The sequence below is a fragment of the Grampus griseus genome, assembly GCF_964374135.1.
Source record: "Grampus griseus genome assembly, chromosome: 5".
Lineage (NCBI taxonomy): Eukaryota > Metazoa > Chordata > Mammalia > Artiodactyla > Delphinidae > Grampus > Grampus griseus.
The window spans coordinates 75956412-75979533 of record NC_138998.1 but is presented as its reverse complement, the minus strand read 5'-3'; the positions used below and the strand labels follow the sequence as shown (position 1 = coordinate 75979533).

Below are 23122 nucleotides of genomic sequence, written 5' to 3'. Positions count from 1 at the left end.
TATATAGGTACCACATCTTCTTTTCCATTCCTCTGTTGATGGACATTTAGGTTGCTTCCATGTCCTGGCTATTGTAAATAGTGCTGATATGAACATAGGGTGCATGTGTTGTTTTTGAATTATGGTTTTCTCTGGGTATACTCTTGTTCAGACCAGGCTTCAAGGGCTCTGGGATAGACTTGACAGTGGCGGATGACACTCTTTTAACCCCAAAGAAATTAAAAACAAGGAGCGTATTGTCCAAAACATTCAATCTCTTCTATTTTATTTTAACAACAATAGCAACAAAAGCCTTCCCAGCTTTCCATCACTGGTTCCTACTATGTTCCTTTCTCTTCATGGGCAGCATGAAGGAGCTGACTCTCCATCCACCTGTCTGCTCAGCCCACTGCAGTCTGACTCCCAGCTCATCCCCAGCCTCCTCTGAAACTGCTCGCAGTGTCTTCCACGTGGCTAACCCCAGTGGACTCTCTTCTGTCCTAATCTTTATTTGACCTCTCTCTATAGTTTCATTCTTCATTTCATTCTCTGATTCCTGAACCTCTGCTTTTTGGCTTCTCCTATACCATCTTCCCTTGGTTCTTTTGTTACCTCTCACTTTGCCTTTACAGACCTTTCCCCTGGATTCAGCCTCAGTCAACTGTCCCAGGATTTTGTCAAGAGGCACGTCTCAGCTCATTCTGTACACCCTCAAAGGGTGATCTCATCCACTCTCACGACTTCAACTCACCAGATGCAAATATGACTCCCACATCTGTATCTCTAGGCTCTCCTAAGCCTCACTTTTCAAGACTACCTGAACGTCCCATAGTCCCCTCAAACACAGCCTCTGCAAAACTGGACCCATAGTCTCCTCATTTCCACTCCCCGCACAGCTACCCACCCTCACCCAACCCCCTCCAAAATCCATGCTTTATCTCCTAGATTCCACAGCTTGGTAAATGATACACCATTCATCCACTCAAGTCAGAAATCTAGAATCTTCTCTTCTGTCCCATATTCAACTCATCACTGGGTCTTGTCCACCTAAATCACTTTCAGATACGGCCCTACCCTCCTTGCCCATTGTTACCACTTCACTTCAGGGCCTCAGGGCCCCTTGCCTGAGCTATGGCAATACATTCTTTTTAAACATTTAAATGTACTTAATTTTATGTTTTATTGTTTGAATTGTTCAAATTTTGAAAGTATAAAAGGCTCCCTCCTACTCCCCTCACTAAATTCCCTTCCCAGAGGCAATCACTGTTATTAGCTTCTCCTGTGTCCTTCCAGAAGCATTTTTACACAAAAGCATCTTTTTTTCCTCACAAAGAAGGCATTTATTTGAAAAGCACTCTCTGCTCAAAACCTTCAGCAGACTCCATCACCTGTGGTAAAGATCAAGCTCTTCAGCCTGGCATTCAAGGGTCTCTTTGCCATATCCGTTTCCCAGCCTCCCCATTACATACCCAATGCTCCGGCGGAACTACAGTGCTGCGAAACTACTCGATTTTCTCCAAACTCTCCTTCACCTCTGGGTCTTTGCCTTCATGGGGAGGAAGCTCTGGGACTTCACCTTGGTCAGAGTGCTCTTCAGAGCCTGTGCCCATCCTCAAAATGCAGCATGTTATACACACTGTTCTGCATCTTCCCTTTTCCATTTAATGTATTCTAGAGATCTTTCCATGTTGGCACATAGAGAGGGTCTTCCTTCTTTCTACTGCTCATTGCATTCCATTGCATAGATGCACTATAAGTTATTCAACTGCTAGTACCCTCTTTTATGGACACAAGGAGTTTCTAATCTTTTTTTTTTTTTTTTTTTTTTTTGCGGTACGCGGGCCTCTCACTGCCGCGGCCCCTCCCGTCGCGGAGCACAGGCTCCGGACGCGCAGGCTCAGCGGCCATGGCTCACGGGGGCCCAGCCGCTCCGCGGCACGTGGGATCCTCCCGAACCGGGGCACGAACCCGCGTCCCCGGCATCGGCAGGCGGACCCTCAACCACTGCGCCACCAGGGAAGCCCTCTAATGTTTTACTATTATAAAAAAGGCTGTAAAGAACAACTTAGTACATAGGTCACTTCACAGAGGTGCTAATCAATAAACGGGACAAATTCCTAGAAGTGGAACTGCACAATAGGGATGTATACGCAGTCGTAATTCTGATAGCACTGCCAAATTGCTCTTCATAAAGACTCACCCATTTCCAGTCTTACCAGCCACGTGCAAAAAAACCTTACCTCTGGCCTCTCCACCTCCATTCATCCCTGCATGGAAATGTGTCCTTCACATGATTGTCAACACCAGCTTTCTAAAATGCACATCTGACATGTCACTCTCCTGCTTGCCCTGCCTACGAGCCTTCCATGTCTCGTTAACCGATCTTGAAGACTTTTCACTGTCTAGAACTGTGCTGTCCAGTGTGGGTCATTAGCCACACGTAGCTCTTGAGCACTTGAAATGTGGCTAATCACAACGGAAAGGTGATGTAAATGTGAGATAAACACTGGATTGCAACGACTCAGGATGACAAAAAAGGATGTAAAATATGTCATTAATAAGTTTTTAACATTAATTACATGCCTAAATGGTTAATTTAGGATACAGTGAGCTAAATAACATAAAATTAATTTCACCTGTTTGTAATTTAAAAATTATAGCTACCAAAAATTTTAAAATTAATATGTAGCTCACATTATATTTCTATCGGACAGCACTGGTCTAGACCCTTCCTCTGTCATCTCCCTTACTCATCACGGCTTCCCAAGGCCTCAGTGTCCCCTCTGTGCTTCAGATGCAGTGGTCTCTGTGCTTTTGATGCTCCCCATCCCTCCCTCTCCTTCTCTCTTTTAAGATTCTTCTTCAAACTTCCTATCAAGGCCTTCAAGAGATTTTGCTTTTTTAGTCACAAGTCTACCTCACCTTACCAGCCGGTGAGGTCAGGTGCCTCCCCTTTCACCTTTATTCCCTAGTACACAGGGCACAGCATGCAGTTCAGTATTGGCCAAATCGAGAAATGAGAGCAGAAAAGCCCCAAGAGCCAGTCTAAAGCGTAGCGTTAGAGAAGGTAACATGTGATGTGTCACAACGCAGGTGAACAAATTCAAATTTTTAAAAAATGTAGGTAAGTTTAACCTGAATTCAGAATATGAATTACATTTCAGCTGCAAATAATAGTAACAACAGTAAGAGTTAAAAGGAATCAAAAACTCAGGAGAAACTTTCTTTGACTTGAGCATCTGCCCAGCCTCCATCCTCACCAGGGGAGGCTTGGCCCTGGGCGCGTCTCTCGACCGCTTCTCCCCGGCCCGTTCCCCGCCCGAGTCCGCAGGAGAGGAGACCCGGGCGCCTTGGCGCCCTACCGCCCCGGGAACAGGGGACGGGACCTACTCACCCGGCAGTCCGCGGCAGGGAGGGCAGCGAAGAGAGGAGCGGGTGCGGCTCTGCCCGGAACCGAGAGAGATCTCCGGGAAAGCGAAACTGAAACTTTGCGCTCCAGGGCGGCGGGGCCCGACGCACCCCTGCCAGTGCCCGGCACAGCGGCGTCGCGAGTCGCGGCGTCATCCCCATTAGGAGAGCCATGGCTTCGAATCTCTGCCCGCCGTCCCCGCTGCTCGTGCGGGTGTCGCATCCCGGCACCCGCCTACCATGGAAGCTGGAAAAGTACTTCCAGAGCCGGGAGTCGGGCGGCGGGGAGTGCATCGTGCAGGCCCGGGACCGCAACGACCCCAACTCGGACACCTTCCGGGTGCAGTTCGTGCATAGGGCGAGTGAGCTGCGGGCCCGGGCTGGGGGGCAACCACCGTCCTTGGGAAGAGGGGAGGGGTGGGGGGCTCCATGCAGACCCAGTTCAAGCTGACCTAGGAGAGAGGGCGGGAAAAAGTCTGGTGGGGGACAGGAACCTGGGGGTCCTGCTGGCAAGAGGCGCAAACCCAGAGAATAGGACAGAGCTCACAAGTGCCCAGTCTCTGACCTGGGCCGACTGTGCCTTAAAGTTGATACTTCGCAGTCTCCTCGCCGTGACTCCTATGTCTCAGCTCTCAGAACACGCTTGCCACCCCCAGCCCTTGTCACTTAGGAATTTCACTTTTATGTTTTACATAATTATTCCACTGATTTGTTTTTGAGAATTCGAAAAGTTATATATGCTCACTAGGGAAAAGGGAGAAAAGAATAAAGAAAACCACCTGGAGAGAAACAATGTGAACATTTTGATAGATTTCCTCCCAGCCTTTTCCTCTGAATGTCAGTAAACACATAGTAGTTCTAAAACTGAGTCTACACTTCTGATTCCTGCTGTTTTCACTTAACTCATAATGAGTGTCAGGGAAATGGGGAACTGGCAACAGTTTCAGGAACATGACTTTTAATGAGTGGGCGATATTCCATTATCATTAAGCTTTCCTTTCTACAGTAGAACTTAACCTGCCTACTTTAGAGTTTTGAATAGCTCCCTCACCTTATCACCAACCCACCATTCCAGGATATGCAGGGAGCAGCCCTTACTGGGAGGGTTGTTGGGGCAAGGTACAGATGCATGAGTAAGAGGATTATTTGAAATTGCTCCCATTTCTATGTGTATGTATGTATTTAATGTCTCCACTGAAGGTAAGGAGGGAGTGTTGAAGAAAGGAAAGCACCAAATTGTGGTTGACAACAAACCTGTGACTATATTCCTGGAACCCAATGACAATGCAGCAGAGAACACCAGGATGTCTTCTTTGACACAGTCACAAAAAGGGGCCAGCCCTGGTGAGAAGCATTCAAATGAAAAGGACATTTCTAGCGCTGTGGATTCCTGTGTCCAGAAGGTGAGTATTGAAGGAGCTAGGTATGTTCCTGCAGCTAACTCTCCAGTCCAGGGACCATTTGCTGAGGATTCATTATGAGCCTGGCACTGTTGTAGACATTGGGACACAGAGGTGAACACAACAGACAGGTCCCTGCTGGGGAGAGGTACATAGAAAGACAATAAGCAAGAAGACAAAATAAATAAAACCATTTCAGAGAGTGATACGTGCTAAGGAGAAAATATAATGGGGTTTCGCCTTAGAGCTTGACAGGGCCAGGGCAAGGAAGGAGAAGGAATCTGTGTTATTTCCGACCAGAAGTCAGAGTCTCTGAGGAGGTGACATTTGGCCTGAGACTTGAATGATGAGCAGGGGCCAGCCATGCAGAGTCATTGGACAAATCAACTGCCTACTGTGTGCCAGGCACTGTCACAGGAGCTGGAGATCAGCCAGGAGCACAGCAGACCCTGCCCTCAGGGACCTTAACATTCTAGTGAGGGAACCAGACAATAATAGTAAACATATAGATACAGAATAAAATATCTGCCAGTGATAAATATCTGCTAGGAAGAAGAATAAAGCAGGATAAGTGATAGTAACAGGACTACTATTTTAAATAGGATATCAGGAAAAACCTCTCAAATGAGGTGACCTCTGAGTAGAGACACAAATGAAGTAAGGGAGCTAGCTAAGTGGATTTCTAGGGGAAGAAGGTTCTAGGCAGAGGGGAAAAAAACAAGTGTAAAGTTGACACCCCCCCTCCCCCCCTCCCCACACACATCCAGACAGGAGCTCACATCCTGAGCCCAAGAGCTTCAAAGAGAGAGATAAGCGTGGCTGGAGGGGGGGTGGGGGGGAGAGAGAGAGAGAGAGAGAGAGAGAGAGAGAGAGAGAAACTTGGAGAGGTACCTAGAAGTCAGGTCTTTGAGGGATGAAGGTTAGGACTTTGGATTTTAACTTAAATGTTAGGAGATTCCTTAGATGGTTTTAAGCAGGGGAATAGAGTGATCTGATTCACATTTCTGCAGGATCACTCTGGCTGCTGTGTGGAGAACAGAATCTAGGAAGAGGCTGAAGTGGAAGGTCAGAGTCCAGTTAGGAGGGGTTGCAGTGAGCCAGGCGCAAGGTGACAATGGTTTGGACTCCGGTGGTCCTGATGGAGGTGTGAGAAGTGGCTGGATTCAGGAAACATTTTGAAGATCTAGAGGAAGGATGTTATATGCAGAGGAAATAGCTTGTGCAAAGACCTCGAGGGAGAACAAAACATTAGAAATCTTGCTTTTATATTACATTCAATTTGCCTCTGTCCTTTTTCACCTAATCTGGTGTTTGTCTTATACTTGAGCTTCTAAAGGCCAGGGTTTAGAGGGCCCAGCAACATTGCATGCAGTTAGGGGGTTAGTTTTGTTTTGTTTTTTAAAAAGAGAAAAAAAGAAAGAAGGACGAGGGCAGAAGAGAAAAAACAATAATAGGAAAAAACATCATCCTCAGATTTATGGCTCCCTCCCAGGCTGACACTCTTCAGTGAGAGACACAGCAATTTACCCAGAAAGTCGAACAAAGTGCCTTCCCTCCGCCCTACTCCCCAAGGTCAAAGCAAGAGTGGCAGCTCTAGAATCCGGACTTCCTGTCCATGGAACTTTTAAAAATGTTAGTGCCCGGGCTCTACATTTACATCAGAATCTCTGGAGATGTGCTTGGGCCTTGGGTATTTTTGTTTTTTTTTTTTTCTCCCCAGGCCATTCTAATATACAGACAGGGCTGGGTGCCTCTGGGTTGTAATACATTGCATGCTTTGCAAAAAGGATTGGAAAGAAGTCACAGCGGTTATTTCTCTAGTCTCTAGACATTCTCCTGAGAGGAGCGTAGACCTGGATGTCTAATAGATTTTATTTGTTCCCTTTTAAAATTTCAGATCTTTCTTACTGTCACAGCTGAACTGAACTGTCACCTGTTCTCTAAAGAGCAGAGGGAACACATCGCCATTCTCTGCCCCAGTGTCGAGCGAGTGAAGGGCCATGAAGGAATTGAGAAAGTGCGTGGTGACTTCAGAGATATTGAAAAAATACATGGCTTCTTGAGTGAACAACTCCTGGAAAAGGAGCAGAAACGAGAATCTTCCCCTTTGACAACAGAGAGGGAGCCACTCCATCAGCAGGACGGGAACAGCTGTGTTTCTCCCTCTGAACCAAAAACCGGGTCGGAAGAAAAAAGCAACCATTTTGAAGTTCCCTTGGCTTTCTTTGAATACTTCACATACACCTGCCGTGATAAAATATACTCAATAGAGAAAATGTTTGGGATAAAAATTAAAACTCGGAAGAGTTCTCCGAATACGGTCTGTTTAGACATCACCTCAAGTCAATCAGGTAACCTCGAAGCAGCTTGCGAGTCTTTTGTCAGAGAATTTCAGAAGCGTGTGAAGACTCTGAAGCAGGAACGTGTTACCCTGGCAGACGGTAAGCAGGCACACCAAATCAGACAGGAATTAAGTCACCAGTTTACAAGGCTCCTTATAAAGGAGAAAGGAGGAGAATTAACTCTCCTTGGGACCACATATGACATTGCAGCTGCCAAACGTTTTCTTGCCTCAGAAATCTCTGAAAGTCTTGTCGAGGCACCTGTGAAAATATCGACTCCCAAGCACATGATGAATGGAATTGAGGTTGACACTGCTCACTATAAGCTTTTAGAAGCAGAGTTACTCCAGGAGATATCACAGATCGAAAAGAAGTACGACACTCAAAGTAGGGTTTGGGGAACAAGTCAGAAAACCTACATTCTATTTGAACCTAAAACCAAGGAGTTAGATCTATCTGTGCATGCTTATTCAAGTTTCATTGATGCCTATCAACATGTCTCAGGTCAGATTATGAGAGAAGTTCTTTGGCTGAAACTTTTGGACAAGGAGAGAAAGCACTTACATGGGACCAAGTTCTCTGATGACTTTCGAAAAAGGCATCCAGGTGTAGACCTTGTGCTAAATCAAGAGTCAGTGACTTTGATTGGGTTGCCAGATCACCTTACAAAGGCAAAACAGTATGTCTTAAACAGAGGGGGAACGTCTCCATTAGCTAGAGAGAAATGGAATGAAACACCCACGGACACGGATAGTAATGATTCAAAAACAGCTTCACCAACATTGCAGCGCTCTGCCAGTTCTGAGGTGTCAGAAGTGGACAAGGAAAAGGACATATGTACCATCTGTTTGAACACCATTAGTAACAGACAAGTGCTCCCAAAGTGCAAGCATGATTTCTGCAGCCCTTGTATCAACAAAGCCTTGTCATATAAGCCAGTCTGTCCTTTGTGCCAGACTTCCTATGGTGTCCAGAAAGGGAATCAGCCAGACGGAAACATGAATGTCATTTTCAAAAGAGACTCACTTCCAGGTTATGAATCCCATGGCACCATTGTGATTACTTACAGTATCGAAGGAGGCGTACAAACAGTAAGTGTTTCTGAGGTCCATGGGTTTCTTTCCAGTGTGCTGGGATCACCAGAGCCACGGGGACTGTTCTGTTACCAATTAGACAGTGGATTTCCCAGGTAGTTACCTCCATGGTCATATGCAAGGATTTTAAATGCTGATAACGGTAACAATGTTTACTTATAATTTAGGTATCTTTTGTGTCTGTTAAGGCAGAGAAAGGGTGGGTGGTGATTGTGCACTGGAGTGGGGGAAGTCAGGAAGGTGGATAGTGTTCCCAGCATGAACTTGGGGAAAGAGGAGAAATATGAATTATATGGGGAACGTGAGCAAACCTTGAATACTTTTGTTGATTTTTGTTTGTTCTATATGCATATGAACACATCTACACATCTAGTAAAATTCTGACACAATGTTTTCATGTGACATTTTCTTGCCTTCATATAGAAAGAGCACCCAAACCCAGGAAAGAGATTTTCTGGAATATGTCGAACTGCATACTTGCCTGATAACGAGGAAGGAAGAGAGGTTTTGCATCTGCTTCGTAGGGCCTTTGACCAAAAACTGATTTTCACAGTGGGAGACTCTAGAGTATTAGGAGTCTCAGATGTCATTACGTGGAATGATATCCACCACAAAACGTCCAGGTGTGGGGGACCAGAAAGGTGAGAAGCTTTTGAAGCAGAATGGCTGCTAAACAGAATTTAGAGGTCGTAAAACATGGCAATTTGAGGATGTGACTGCAAGGAGACAGTTTCTAGCAGTGGGATTGGATGCAGTGTTTTGACAGATGCTCATCTGGGGTGATAATCTCAAAGACAGAAAGATTGCTTCCTATGACCTTCTACCCTCCCAACCACAAAGCGTCATACAGTTAATAAATTTTGCATCAGTGGGCAGCAGATCTTCAGAATCCAAGATGAATGGTATCTAAGGTGATTTAATTTGGGGTTTCATGTCTATTTGAAGGGTAGATCCTAGGAATGTTATTTACTTCGTCTTCTTTTAAGATCACCCTTTCTTCTACCCTCCCCTCCCATGAGTCCATAGAGATCCTAAATTCACTTGGCTAACAGAACTCTAGAAAAAGTCTTACTTAATGGGGATGGAAGTTGTATTATGGGCAATCCAATTGCTGTTTATGAAATTCAGATAGAATACCTCAGACCCTTAATATTCAAAAGGGAATACATCTTAAGACTTAATTTCCCAAATTTGAAAATCTTCCTGTAGCAAAATGATTACCGTCCCTAAAAATATAGTATATTATAATTTTATAAGAGTCATTGCTTACCATGAGCTGAAAATTAAAGTCTTGTTGGAATGCAGATCCTGGGCAGACAGCTAGGCCTGCTCACTAGCGAAATGACTCACAGCAGCACACTTACAAATCAGCCTTCAGGATTGCTTGTGAATACTTGCAACACTGAAGGCTAATGCCAGGGACCTACTGTACAGATTCTTTAAAACCATCTGTGATGAAGCTAAGGGCCTTTTTCTTCTGCAGGTATGGCTACCCTGATCCTGGCTATCTGAAACGCGTCAAACAGGAGCTGAAGCATAAAGGAATTGAGTAAGAAGAGTATTGGAAGGATAAGTTGAGCCAAGCTTGCAAAAGGCACAGTTGAAGAAGCAGAGTAAATTCTAATCTAAATCCTTATGTAAAAACACCTTTAAAATTGTTTCATCTCAAGAAGTGGTTTGTGGGGAATTCCCTGGCGGTACAGGGGTTAGGACTCCGAGCGCTTCCACTGCAGCGGGCACAGGTTCGATCCTGCGGCTGGGGAACTAAAATCCTGGCTGCACAGCCAGAAAAAAAAAAAAAAAGAAGTGCTTTGTGTAAGAGTAAGAATCTGCTGGTCTGTCATTTCTGGAGTGTTACATTTTCTGGAAGATCTGTGTAATCTTGCTGCAGAGGTAGTGTGCCTCATTCTCGTGTCATCTTTGTGGAGGCTAGAGGGGTGGAGTGCTGTGGATCTGAAATCGTCTTCTGTGTTGTTCAGCTGAAGTTCCAGCTGTCAGTGGATCCTCCTTTTATTGCCATCTCTCGGGTAGTCCCTCAGTTTTGTCTGTTTGCTCTTTGATCCCTACCCTAAAAGTAAAACCTTAATGTGAAGGGTGGTCGGGTGGGAGGAAGGCTTTGGTTATGGAAAATTAGAGACCTCCGTTAACCTCCCTGCACCATGGCCAGAGGAGTGGCCAGGACAGAGACTGAGCAACCTTGGTAATAAAGGGAATAAGGCTATTATTTTTGACAACACAGAGCCTGGTGAACAGTTGGTGCTTAATAAATGTTTGCTGCCTGACTCAAGTTGCTAGTAACCCCGCAGAGAAACATGTTCCCTAAATCTTTGGCAGAGGCAGGAGTAAGGAAGACAGCTCTGGAGTCCTCACCACTTATTTGGGAAATGGAGTTTCTTACTCCAGAACTCATGACCTCTGAACTCTGACCGGCCTCTAACTTTGTCCTTGCTCCCTGCTGATTCCTATAACCTGCCATATGGTGTGCACTTCCCCTGCCCTAGTAATGCTACCCATCTCTGAACATTTTTCCCTCTGGATATAACTGTACTTTTTCTTTTTTTGCGGTACGCGGGCCTCTCACCGCTGTGGCCTCTCCCGTTGCGGAGCACAGGCTCCGGACGTGCAGGCTCAGCGGCCATGGCTCACGGGCCCAGCCGCTCTGCGGCATGTGGGATCTTCCCGGACCGGGGCACGAACCCGTGTCCCCTGCATCGGCAGGCGGACTCTCAACCACTGCACCACCAGGGAAGCCCTATTGTACTTTTATGTATACCCCGCTTGCAGTTTTAACAGATAAATCACAGGAATCTCCATAGACTCTCATGAGAAAAATGAGAAAAAACCCTTTTCATCCCTTTTGCTAAGTCCTACCACGTCAGTGCTTTCTCCCTGAAAATATGTCTCCCTAAAATTGTCTGGACAGAGAAAAGGCTAGAGTCGTGCCTACCATAAGGAATACGGACATGTCAAAATTTACTTTTAAATGGTTCCTCAAGTCAGAAGGAAGTTTTAATAGCAAACTATCTCGTTATCCATGTCCCAGCCTCTCTCCAAAAATGATGAAAGAGATGTCATTTTCTTTTCCTAAAGATACGTGTACACACAGTTTTTTTGGTCAGACAGTAATAGTTAATATTGTATACTTATTTTGTCCCCTTTATGAGAGCTTTATATCTGTGTGATTGATACTATTGGCATCCCCGTTTCATAACTGAGAAAACATGCACAGAGAGGATAAGTACCTTGACAAAGATCACATAATTAATAAGAAGTTCTGGGATTCGAAGGAGTTAGTCTGGCTCCAAGGCTTCTGTGCCCTAGAGCTGTACTGTCTCCTACAGGGGTCTTTTCCTCCATGGAGGAGGCTGAGGACTCCTCATTATTCTGAGCTTCTCTCAGAAATGGATTCCTGCACAGTGCTCAAAGCAGATTTCCTCTGAGGAATTCCTGTTTGAAGAACTTAAAAACCCAGAATCTTTTTCTTTGTCCAGAGAGTTGAGGAAGTTTAAGGTAAATGATATGTCTTTTTAAAAAAAATCAGATTAGACATTTAGTTTTTGGTGATTCATTAAAGTCTTAGAGTTACGATTGTTTTGTATCTATGGATATTTTAGCTAAATTTGCTTCAAAAAAGCAAAAGTTTGGTCCCTGCTAAGGTCTGGATCCTTGATTGCAACGTGTACGCAAGTTTCCTAGTGTGGTTGGTGAGCCTTCGGATTACTGCTCTTGCTCTGTGGAAGGTATTATCATTGATATCTGCTAAAATAAAGTTATATCCATTTTAGGAACAGATTGCGTTCCTTCCCACTTCTTTTTCCTTAGGTTTAGATTCTGGGTGTTTCCTACAATACATACAGTGTACAACATACCATGTGGGCAGATGTCTTTGCTTGATTTTGTGTGTAGCTTTTGCTAAATAGTATCACAATAGAACTTTACTGTTGACTTCACTGCTGCCACGTTCAGCTGTAAAAATCACATTTCTTAGTATTTTTCCTCCTTAACACATAGGTTACTACAAAGGTAAAGGTAGGCTGCAGGTTTCATCACTTCTCTCCTTCTACATAATAACCCATCGAACTACACTTGCCCCCCCTTGCTGCAAGAGTTTTTGTTTCACCTTTCTAGCATTAGTGCTGGATTACTGAAATGGCTCACTAGGCCCCAGCAAATTAGGGCACCTTTTTCTCCAAAAAAAAAAAAGAGAATTACAAATAATGTTGAGATATTTGATGTCTCCCTAAAGATAGTAAGTTTCTGCATCCAGTTTCAATGTGTGGGATTTTCCCCCATACATCGAAGCAATCCAACACCAGCTGAGTGTCCTAAAATTCAACTCAATTCTGACACTTTCCACCTGGGGATAGCATCAGATTCCAGAGGTAAGGGCTCAGCCCCACAAGACTGCCCTCCAGTTCAGGTGCCAATTGCAAGTCCAGATTGTTCTTGTGCTTCTGACCCAATGGCTATAAAATCAGAGGTTCCCATGACCCCCTCCTTGGGTTCAAGTAATTTGCTAGAGCAGCTCACAGAACTCAGGAAACCAGGTTACTCACTAGATTACTGGTTTACTATAAAATGATATAACTCAGGAACAGTCAGATGGAAGAGATGCCTATGGGGAAAGGGCATGGAGCTTCCATGCCTTTTCCAGGTGCGCCACAAAACCGAGCAGAACCCTGTGGGGCTCTTCTGGGTATGAAAGCATTTCCGTGTCCCCCATTTCTTGTTTGTAGGAAAAAGGTTTCAGCCTCCTAGACCTTCTCTGAGTTCCAAAGGGCAGATTCAAACAGTTACTAATTAGAGGAGTGAGGGAATGTAGAAACAAAGGAAAGGCAGTCAAGAAGCAATAATGCAGCAATGGGCAGGCTCCTGGTTCCTCCTCAAGGGGCATACATAACAATCGGATACATATCTCTGTCCACAAAAATAATAAGTAAACGATTTATAATAGGAATAGAAAAGGCTTTTATCTGAGCCAAACTGAGGGCTATAGCCCAGAAGACAGCCTCTCAGATAACTCTTGAGACCTGCTCTGGAGAAGCATGGTTTTCAGCACAGTTTTATGTCTTGTCAGAACAAAGAACATCCAACAAGTCAGGGATACATTCCTTCAAGGTTTCAAAAACAAAAACAAAAAAAACCCAAAAAACATCAGGACGTACACAGCAAGTAGTATGGCCTTCGCACCTGGGAAGGTATTCTCATCATCAAAGGAGTACCAGCATTGGCATCCCAGGAAGGGAGGCATTTAATCTTTATTTTTAACATGGACATTCTTTACTTCTGGTCAATGCACCCTTTTCTTTAATAATTAAAGCAGATGTACAGTGTATGTTTGATAGGCCACAAACTGGCTATTCTAGTTAGCATAAAATTCAAGTTAACTCATGCATAAGCCAGAAGGACTTCCCTTTACCTCAACATGTGAAAATTTCTTTTATCATCTCTGAGTTCTTCTACAGGAACTAAGGTCCCCACCCAGGTGGAGGATGGTAACTTCAGGCTGAAAACAAGCATGTGGACTTCAGACTGGGTGGAACCAGACAGTTGATGATTGAGATTCCAGGAACACCACCCAGTTACCTCCCCACCAAACCATCAGAGGGAGGTCACACACCCTGCAGCTCTCTCCCCAACCCAATTTTGCCTATAAAAACTCTTCCCCAAAAACCATCAGGGAATTTGGGTCTTTTGAGCGTGAGCCGTCCATTCTCCTTTCTTGGCCCTGCAATAAACCTTTCTCCATTCCAAACTCCAACATTTCAGTTTGTTTGGCCTCACTGTGCATCTGGCACACGAACTTCAGTTGGACAACAGCCACTCTCCCCAAATCTCCAAGTGAATTGAAACCCAGAAGCTCTTCAAACCCCGTCCTTTTGGATTTTTATGTAGGCTTAAAAACATAGACATGACTGATTAAGTCGTTGGTCATTGGTGATTGGACTCAATCTCCAGTCCCTCTCCTCTCCCTGGACTGAAAGTTCCAACCCTCTAATCACGGTTGGTTTCTCTGGCAACCAGCCCCCAACCTTAGGTGCTTCCCAAAAGTCACCTCATTAACATAACAAAAGAACCCTTTTCACTCTCAGCACTGCGGAAATTTCAAGGGTTTTAGGAGCTCAGTGCCAGAAATGGGGATGAAGACCAAACATATATTCTTATTATAAATCACAACATCACAGATAGCATCAAAGCAGCCATTAGGAGAAAAACCAAACTTTTGTTGGACTTCCTTACACTTATCTTTTGGTTTGGTACTGTTTTTGCCTTGATTTCCATATGGGAGTTGGGCACTATTTCCTTTTCTATTAATTGAGACTTGCAGCCTCTAAAACACAGAGCCCTAGGCAAAGAGTAAGATGGTAACAATTTGTTGGGGAGGTGCACATCAGGTCAGTGAAGGTGAGAACAAACTAAGATAAAATGCTATGCAATACCTTGGGTTCTCACCCCTTACCTCACCCTGTGCCACTGCTTTTCAAGTTAAGATGCAAATCAAAGGAAAATTTCAATAAGCCATATACATAGAAAAGCACGAAACTATGCATCTTCACTACCTAGAGCCAGTATCCTCTTTTTCTCCACCCTGAATTCCCCTTGGGGTGCACTGTGGGGGTCAGGTGTGGGGGAAGACAGCTGCAGTGTTTGATGGCTTCAGAGCCAAAACATCCTTTCTTCACTGAAATGGCAGGTGACATTCTTTGTCCACACCCATACCCCACAAATCTATTGTCACCAGTCCTGCCTCTCCCACATTTCAAAGCTCACTGTCCAGTTGGCATCTTCCTTGTTCCCCCACCAGAATCACTGGAATGCCCCCTAAAGACTCTGTCCCCTTCCCCCTTCTTCCTCCCACCTCAAACTATCTTTTGAAAAAACAGCTCCAATTGCATCAGTCCTCTGATGAAGTGCCTTTAGTGACTCCCTGATGTCTAGAGCAGTGCTTCTCAAACCTGATCTTGTGTCAGATCACCTGGAGGGCTCAGTAAAACACAGATTGCTAAGACCCACCCCCAGAGTTTCTGACCCAGTAGATGTGAGGTTGTGCCCCCAAATCTTCATTCCTAACAAGGTCCCAGATGATGCTGATACTGCTGGTCTGGGAACCACATTTTGAGGACACTGACCTAGAAAATAAAGTTCAAACTCCACAGCATGGCCGTCAAGTATTTTTCATTCTACTTTGCTTACCTCATGTCCCTTCCTCCCCGCCAAGCCACTAATGGTCCACTCACACCAGACTACCAACTCTTCCAAACCACAGTCTATACTTTTATTCTTCTGGCCTTTGCTCTGCGCACAAGGGTGTGCTCTCACTCTCTCTTGCTCTCTCTCCCTCTCTCTTGCTCTCTCTCCCTCTCATGGCCTAGCACCTCATTCTCCTCTTACAAATCTCCTCTTCATCTCTCAAGTTCTTACTCAAATGCCACTAGTATAGAAACTTTCTTTCTAATTTGTCTCCAAATTATGAACCACCTTTTCTCTGGTTTCCTAATATATTACACATATCTCTATTAATGCAGATGTGATATCAAAATCCACTTACCCATTTTGAGTATACCATCTACATCCCACCAGGACCTTTCAAGATACAGCAAGTAAATGTGTATTCTTTCTTTTTGCTTTTCTCTCCCCTTACTAATACACTTACCCCAGAGAGAAGGAATCCGTGTCCAAATCATCTTTATAATCTTAACACAATGCCAGGGCCTTCACTACATGTTGGCTGAATGACATTAAATAATGTCAGGCCGGAGGGACACCTGATTCTATCCCTGTCTTAGGGGGCATGTAAAGGATCCAGTGTATTTTTCTGAGGATGAGTGTGTAGGGAAAGTGGGGTGGGGTAGAAATGGGTTGCCCAGCAGAAATGGGAACTAATATTGATTTTTTAAAATAAAATATGCGAGGCACTCTACAGACATTATCTCATTTAAACCTCATGACAACATCATGAAGTAGTTACAGCTCTGCCCATTGTACAGATGCAGTTGACTGAGTCTACACAACTAATGAATTATAGAGTCCAGGATTTTGACCCCAGAATTTGTCTAACAGCAACATCTGTCCCAAAAAGGTGACATAATCGTAAAACAGCTATAAGTGATTTTCATAGAAAAGAAAGCGAGGGCTTCCCTGGTGGCGCAGTGGTTGAGAGTCCGCCTGCCGATGCAGGGGACGCGGGTTTGTGCCCTGGTCTGGGAAGATCCCACATGCCGCGGAGCGGCTGGGCCCGTGAGCCATGTCCGTTGCGCCTGCGCGTCCGGAGCCTGTGCTCCGCAACGGGGGAGGCCACGGCAGTGAGAGGCCTGCGTACCGGGGGAAAAAAAAAAAAAAAAAGAAAGCAAAAGAAGATCAAGGCACAGCCTGCTGGGTGGGACAGGGCCCGACAGTGCGGGCAGATGAGCAGAGCTGAGGAGGGCTGAGCCTGCGCCCTCGCCGCTGCTGGTCTAAGCGTCCTGGGGTGCTGGGGCCCCCGACCCTTTGAAGAACTGACCTCCAAGTTGTACCTCCTCAGCCCAAAAAGACTGAAGGCCATGAGCTAGAGTTCCGCCAGGAGCCGGGGATCCCGTCCTCTTACTGGCGCTTTTCCTCAGGTTGGATAGTGAGGGGCTCCAGGGGGGCGGGGAGGAAGGGGAGATCCTGCTGTCCCACCAGGCGTCCTGCGCACGCGCGACGCTCTGCCTCGCAGTGGGCAAATCGGTGCAGAGGCCTCGGTCCTTCTACACCTGTCTTGGGGTAGGTGCTCACCACCCTGGCTTGTCCTGGGAGAGGAGAGTTGTGCATAGTCTCTTCCATAGCATTTTTGGTCTCTTTCCCCCAAAATTTTAAACTTTCCTTATAAGTTAGGGATATTAGTCATTTTTTGTGATGTATCCTATGAATATTTCCTCTCATTTTGTCATTTGTCTTTTGAGTTTGCTTATTGTGGCTTTTTTTTTGCCAGGCAAACGTTTTTTATTTTTATATAGTAAAATTTACCAATCTTTCATTTTATTGCATCTGGACTTTTAGTCACATTTTAAAAGCTTTCCCCTACATCACATGTAGGTTATAGTCTCCCCATGCTTTTTTTTTCTATTCATAATGCTTTATTTCTTACATTTAGATCTCTGATCCATTTGAAGTTTATTCCTTGATAAACTTCCTGTGTATGTTTCCTGTATATTCCTGTGTATGTTTTGAGAAATGGATCTAATTTTATCTTTTTTTCTGAATGGGTATCCATATTTTTATCTCTGGTAATACTTAAATCCAAACAGCATTTATTAAAAAGATTATCACTGCCTCGGTAACTTGAGATACCACCTTTATATATCATATACTAGAGTTTTAGGTGTAGTTTGGCTGTTCTGGAACTTCTGTTCCACTGACTGCTCCATTGACCTGTTTATTCATCCATTTTAGAGACGCTTTGTATATACATTAAAGTCAGGACTAGTCCCCCTACAGAGCTCTTCCATCTCAATGTTCTCCTCCATATTCTTGTGTACTTTTCTTTCCTTATGAACTTTAGGATAGGCTTCTGATTTATGACCAATGTCAAAAAAAAAAGCTCGCTGGGATTTTTATTTGAATTGCATTAAACTTGTAAATTAAATTGCAGAGAGCTGACATCTTGAGATGGTGTTGAGGTGTTCTCACCATTTCGTTTGTTCAGATCTACTTTTGTGTCTTTAAAGAGTGTTCATGCTTTTTTACATAGAAATTTCTTAAGTTTGTTTCTATATATTTTATCTTTTTTCTTGCTGTTGTAAATGAACTTTTCTCATTCACTATATCTTTTAACTAATTATTTAACTAATTGACTTTTCCTGTATTTCTAAAAATTAAGGTATAATTTACATACAGCAGATTCATACTGTTTAGTATATAGTTCTGTGGCTTTTGAGAAGTGTATACAATTGTGTAACAACCACAAGATACAAAGATATAAAAGAACTTCAACACTCCCCCAGACTCCCACCAGTCCCTTTGTAATCAACCTCTTCACTCCAGGTGAGCCCCTGGCAAACACTGGTCAGATTTTGGTCCCTGTAGTTTCAGAGTGTCATATAAGTAGAACCACAGTGATCAAATAAGGTTCATTCATGTTGTAGAATGTATCAGAACTTTGTTACTTTTTATTGCCAAATAATACTCTATTGTATGGATATACCACATTTTATTTATCCATTCATTTATGATGGACATTTGGATTAATTTTTTTAATTGTTGGGGTATAGTTTTTTTACAATATCGTGTTAGTTTCTACTGTACAGTGGAGTTCCCTGTGCTATACAGCAGGTTCTCATTAGTTATCTATTTTATACATATATGTATCTATTTTATACATATATACATATATATGTCAATCCCAATCTCCCAGTTCATCCCACCTTCCCTTTCCCCCCTTGGTGTCCATACGTTTGTTCGCTATGTCTATGTCTCTATTTCTGCCTTGTAAACTGGTTCATCTGTACCATTTTTCTAGATTCCACATATATGAGTTAATATACAATATTTGTTTTTCTCTTTCTGACTTTCTTCACTCTGTATGACACTCTCTAGGCCCATCCATGTCTCTACAAATGACCCAGTTTCGTTCCTTTTTATGTGGAGTAATATTCCATTGTATACATGTACACATCTTTACCCATTCGTCTGTCGATGGGCATTTAGGTTGCTTCTATGACCTGGCTATTGTAAATAGTGCTGCAGTGAACACTGGGGTACATGTGTCTTTTTGAATTATGGTTTTCTCTGGGTATATGCCCAGTAGTGGGATTGCTGGGTCATATGGTAATTCTATTTTTAGTTTTTTAAGGAACCTCCATACTGTTCTCCATAGTGGCTGTATCAATTTACATTCCCACCAACAGTGCAAGAGGGTTCCCTTTTCTCCACACCCTCTCCAGCATTTATTGTTTGTAGATTTTTTTTGATGATGGCCATTCTCACCGGTGTGAGGTGATACCTCATTGTAGTTTTGATTTGCATTTCTCTAATAATTAGTGATGTTGAGCATCTTTTCATGTGCCTCTTGGCCATCTATCTTCTTTGGAGAAATATCTATTTAGATCTTCCACCCATTTTTTCATTGGGTTGTTTGTTTTTTTGATATTAAGCTGCATGAGCTATTTGTATATTTTGGAGATGATGGATTGTTTAATTTTTGACTGTTGTGAATAAAGCTTCTATGAATATTTGTTGTCTCAGTCAGCTTGGGCTGCTATGACAAATACCATGGACTGAGTGGTTGAAAAAACAAACATTAATTTCTTACAGTTCTGGAGGCTGGAAATCTGAGGTCAGGATGCCAGCATGATTGGGTTCTTCATGAGAGCCCTTTCCCTGATTTGTAGATGACCCCTTCTTCCTATTTCCTCACATAGTGGAGAGAGAGAAAGAGAGAGACAGAGAGATCTGTTCTCTTCATCTTCACATAAGGGCACTAATCCCATCGGGGGCTCTATCCTCATTATGTCATCTAAACCTAATTACCTCCCATCTGACCCCAACTTCAAATACCATCACATTGAAGATTAGGGCTTTATGAATTTTGGAGGGACACAAAGATTTTGTCTATAGCATATGTGTACAAGCTTTTGTGTGGACATATGTTTCACTCTTGAATATGTACCTACTTGGGAGTGAAATTTGTGGATCATGTAGTAAACTCTAACTTTCTGAGGGACTGCAAAACTGTTTTACTAAGTGGTTGTATCATTTAATATCTCATCAGCAACGTATGAGTGTTGCACTTTCTCCACATCCTAGATAACACTTATTATTGTCTGCCTTTTTTGATTTAGTTATCCTGGTAGGTGTGAAGTGGCATGGTGGGTTTTTTTTTTAATATATATCTCAATTAGAAACTTTTTTGGTTTTAAAATATAAGAAGATACAATGAAAATGTTTAAGATGAAATGAACTTATTTCACTGAGTTGGATTAGACTGTGACAGACCAGCCCTCATACCTAAAACAGCCAGAAAATTGAAACAAAATAGAGAAATCATCTATTTTCAGGCAGAGGAGAGCTGCTGAGTCAACGAGAGAGAACCGGAGGGGCTGAGACTCCAGAAAGGGAGAATCTTGGAGAGGGAGGGCTGACTTCTGCAGCCACTTCACCCAGGTGTTAGTTGCTGATTCTGGGCGTGGGCCCGAGGCTGATGATCCCAGGGCTCGCACCCAGGGAAGACCAGATCAGCAGAGCTGGGAGACAGATCAGCAGAGCTATGGCAGGAGATTTGGGAGGTCCCTTCAGATCATCTGTTAAATTCTGGGGATGCATGAGTCTAGAGTTCTAAAAACAGAAGCAGAAAACTTCTGCAAGCAGAACAGAGCCTTCCAAAATCTTGTACAAGGATTAGAATTCTGGACTCATCAGGGGGATTTCTGCCAAAAATCCTGAAGAGACAGGAGTAAAACTGAGGTAGACTGAGCCTTACCAGGGCTGCAACTCAGCCTCAACTCAGAACAGGACATGACATTATTGGATTCAGGTGACCAGCCACTGATTAGAAATAAAATGCTTCATAGAATTCACGTAATTTTTATTTTATGTGGAAAAATAAATGGGCAAGAACATCAGAGTATTCTAGGTTCAAAAGGAGTCATGAGAAGAATTTTTCCTAGCAGACATTAAAATCTTGTTTGTTTGTTTGTTTAAAAACAAGCTCTGGCCATTTTTATTAAAGAAAAATTGTGCATGATTTACCTTTCAGGAGTCTGTGCAGGCATGCTTTTAATAATATCAGAATCACCTGGATCAATGATAGCCATTGTGTATCCTCTGTAGTATTTTCCACACACTCTGCCCAATTCAATATTATTGCCACTGTAGTGATGAACCCCAGTTTTGGCCAACATGGCATAATACTCTATTTCAGATTTCTTCAAGGCTGGGCAGTTGGCGAGGATGACCAGTTTTGCTTTGCCTTGTCTGATCATTTTCAAAGTCAGCTTGTACCCCAGCACATACTTTCCACTTTTCATAACGAGTTGGAGCCCAGAGTTGATTGACTCCAGTGACTTTTTCTTCTTCTTTGCAGCCACCATCTCCCTGCCTCAGGTGCGGGACACCCCCAACCAAGAGCAGCCGCCAAGATGGCCAGGGGTCGAGAAAGGAGACGTTGAAATCTGTTGGTAACCAATTTGAGGCCCTTGGTATATAAGAATATCAATAAGGAGAATATTAAAAAGACCCACACCCTCCACCATACTCTCCAAAAAATTCCAGATGGATTGAAAGTTAAATGCTTAAAAATCAAAACAAATACACTCTCATGTATGTGAACAGACTAGCACTAGAGGAAATCACTTTTTGACTTTTGATGGAATAGAAATGAAAAGAGTTGGACAGGTTCATTACTTAGATAGTTTTAGCTTTGGTGGAAAGTACATCAGTAAAGCTAAGATTTTAAAAATTCAGAAGAATGGAGAAATTGCACGTAAACACAAAAGTTCAATAACTGAAAAGTAGAAAGAGCTCATATAAATGGGCAAAAATACCAACTGTCCCTTAAACAAATAATTAAAAGATAGTCCCACAAGAGAAACATGATCTTAAATCATGATTTTTAAAATATTCAGTCAACCTTGTTGGTAATACTTCACCTACTGGGAAGTTTCATTTTGTACCTACAAATACAATTAGAAAAACTTTTGAAAAGTGATAAAACCCAAAGCCTGCAAATCTTGAGGAAAGTAGATATCATCCATTAATGATAGCAATGCAAATGGAGCCAGTCTTTCTGAAGGGCAAAATGGTACTTTATTGAAGGAATCATAAATATGCCTAACCCCCCCCACTAAGTAATAGAATTTATCCTGAGGAAATAATGTTTAATAAAAACCAAAAGTCTACATAAACAATGTTTATTTTATGATATTGAAACACTGAAAGAAAGCTAAGATCCTAACAACGCCAAAATATAGAAGCTAACTGTGATATATCAAAATGATATACTCTAGTGATATACTAAAAATATAAATATAAATATGATGCAGGAAATAGAAAACATTTGGTTAAATCACATTACATAAGAGGAAGAATACCAAATTGTGTATACACACCCATTATAATGGTAAAAGAACAATGAATACGTAGAGGTAAAGGAGGCAAAAGGACAGATAGAGGGGATGTTTCTAGTTGGGTTAAGATCAACAGACTTGGAGTGAATTATTCTGTAAAGTTGCTAAAATTACATTTCAGAAGAATTTAATATTGCTCTAATGAGAGCAAGATTTTCTTTGCAGGACATTGAACTGGCTTATAGAAATACAGTTATTTGCTGCCTTCTTGATTGGATAGATGGAAAGATGGTGTTGTTTCCATTTGGTTATGTGAACTTTACTGCAGCTAAAGGTCATAGGTAAATGACGATCGAGTGGCTCACCCTAGTCCAGGAGAAGAGAAATAACTTTCCTTCTACCCTTCTGAGTTCTTGGCTGAGACCCATGTAATAAAAGACAGATTAACAACAGACAGACAAACAGAAGTTTATTGCATGTATACCTCATGTATATGTGGGAGATACCCAGAGAGAATGAATAACTACCCGAGGTGGTTTAGAATCCAGACTTAAATACCATCTTAATAGGGAAAGAGGAGGGGGATGTAGATCTCTTAGGTGAGAGTAAATGAATTTTAGGAAAAATGAAGGGCCCTTAGAAGGATAGATGAATGGTATCATAGTTTGTGACAAAGTGTGTCTAGGTGAGGTGTTAACTTCCAGTACCCTCTCCTGCAAAAAGAGTTGATCACCCCTGGCTGATGAAACTTCTGGGGGGTGTGGGGTTGGGTGTGGGTGGATTTATGACAACCAAGTTCCTTTTGGAGGATCTGTCTTTAGGCAGATAAGGGGAATCAGAGAAAGCCTCGCCCTGCATTCGCTGTTTTATATGTGCCT

The 23122-nt window shown here is 43.1% G+C and overlaps 3 protein-coding genes across 5 annotated transcripts in view; 1 reads left to right on the top strand and 2 right to left on the bottom strand.

Moving 5' to 3' along the window:
* PARP9 (poly(ADP-ribose) polymerase family member 9) overlaps positions 1-3425 on the bottom strand; it is a 32938-nt gene extending 29513 nt beyond the window's left edge. The window contains exon 1 of one of the 3 annotated variants that reach the window (XM_082654966.1): positions 3374-3425. The gene's annotated coding sequence lies outside the window, so the exon portion shown is untranslated. The remainder of the gene's footprint in view (positions 1-3373) is intronic. The other 2 variants (XM_082654964.1, XM_082654965.1) reach the window with 2 other exon arrangements.
* A 134-nt stretch (positions 3426-3559) lies between these two features.
* DTX3L (deltex E3 ubiquitin ligase 3L) lies at positions 3560-11978 on the top strand (the record flags this gene model as incomplete). The annotated part of the gene is made up of 5 exons (XM_082655702.1): positions 3560-3749; positions 4588-4790; positions 6685-8220; positions 8647-8864; positions 9707-11978. 5 exons carry the CDS (start codon positions 3560-3562, stop codon positions 9774-9776), a joined length of 2217 nt encoding a protein of 738 aa, XP_082511828.1. The 3' UTR covers positions 9777-11978.
* Positions 11979-20924: 8946 nt separating this feature from the next.
* On the bottom strand, positions 20925-21269 carry LOC309822636 (large ribosomal subunit protein eL30-like; the record flags this gene model as incomplete). Its single annotated transcript, XM_082654618.1, has 1 exon — positions 20925-21269. The coding sequence occupies one exon, from the start codon at positions 21267-21269 to the stop codon at positions 20925-20927; it is 345 nt and encodes a 114-aa protein (XP_082510744.1).
* Positions 21270-23122: the final 1853 nt, after the last annotated feature.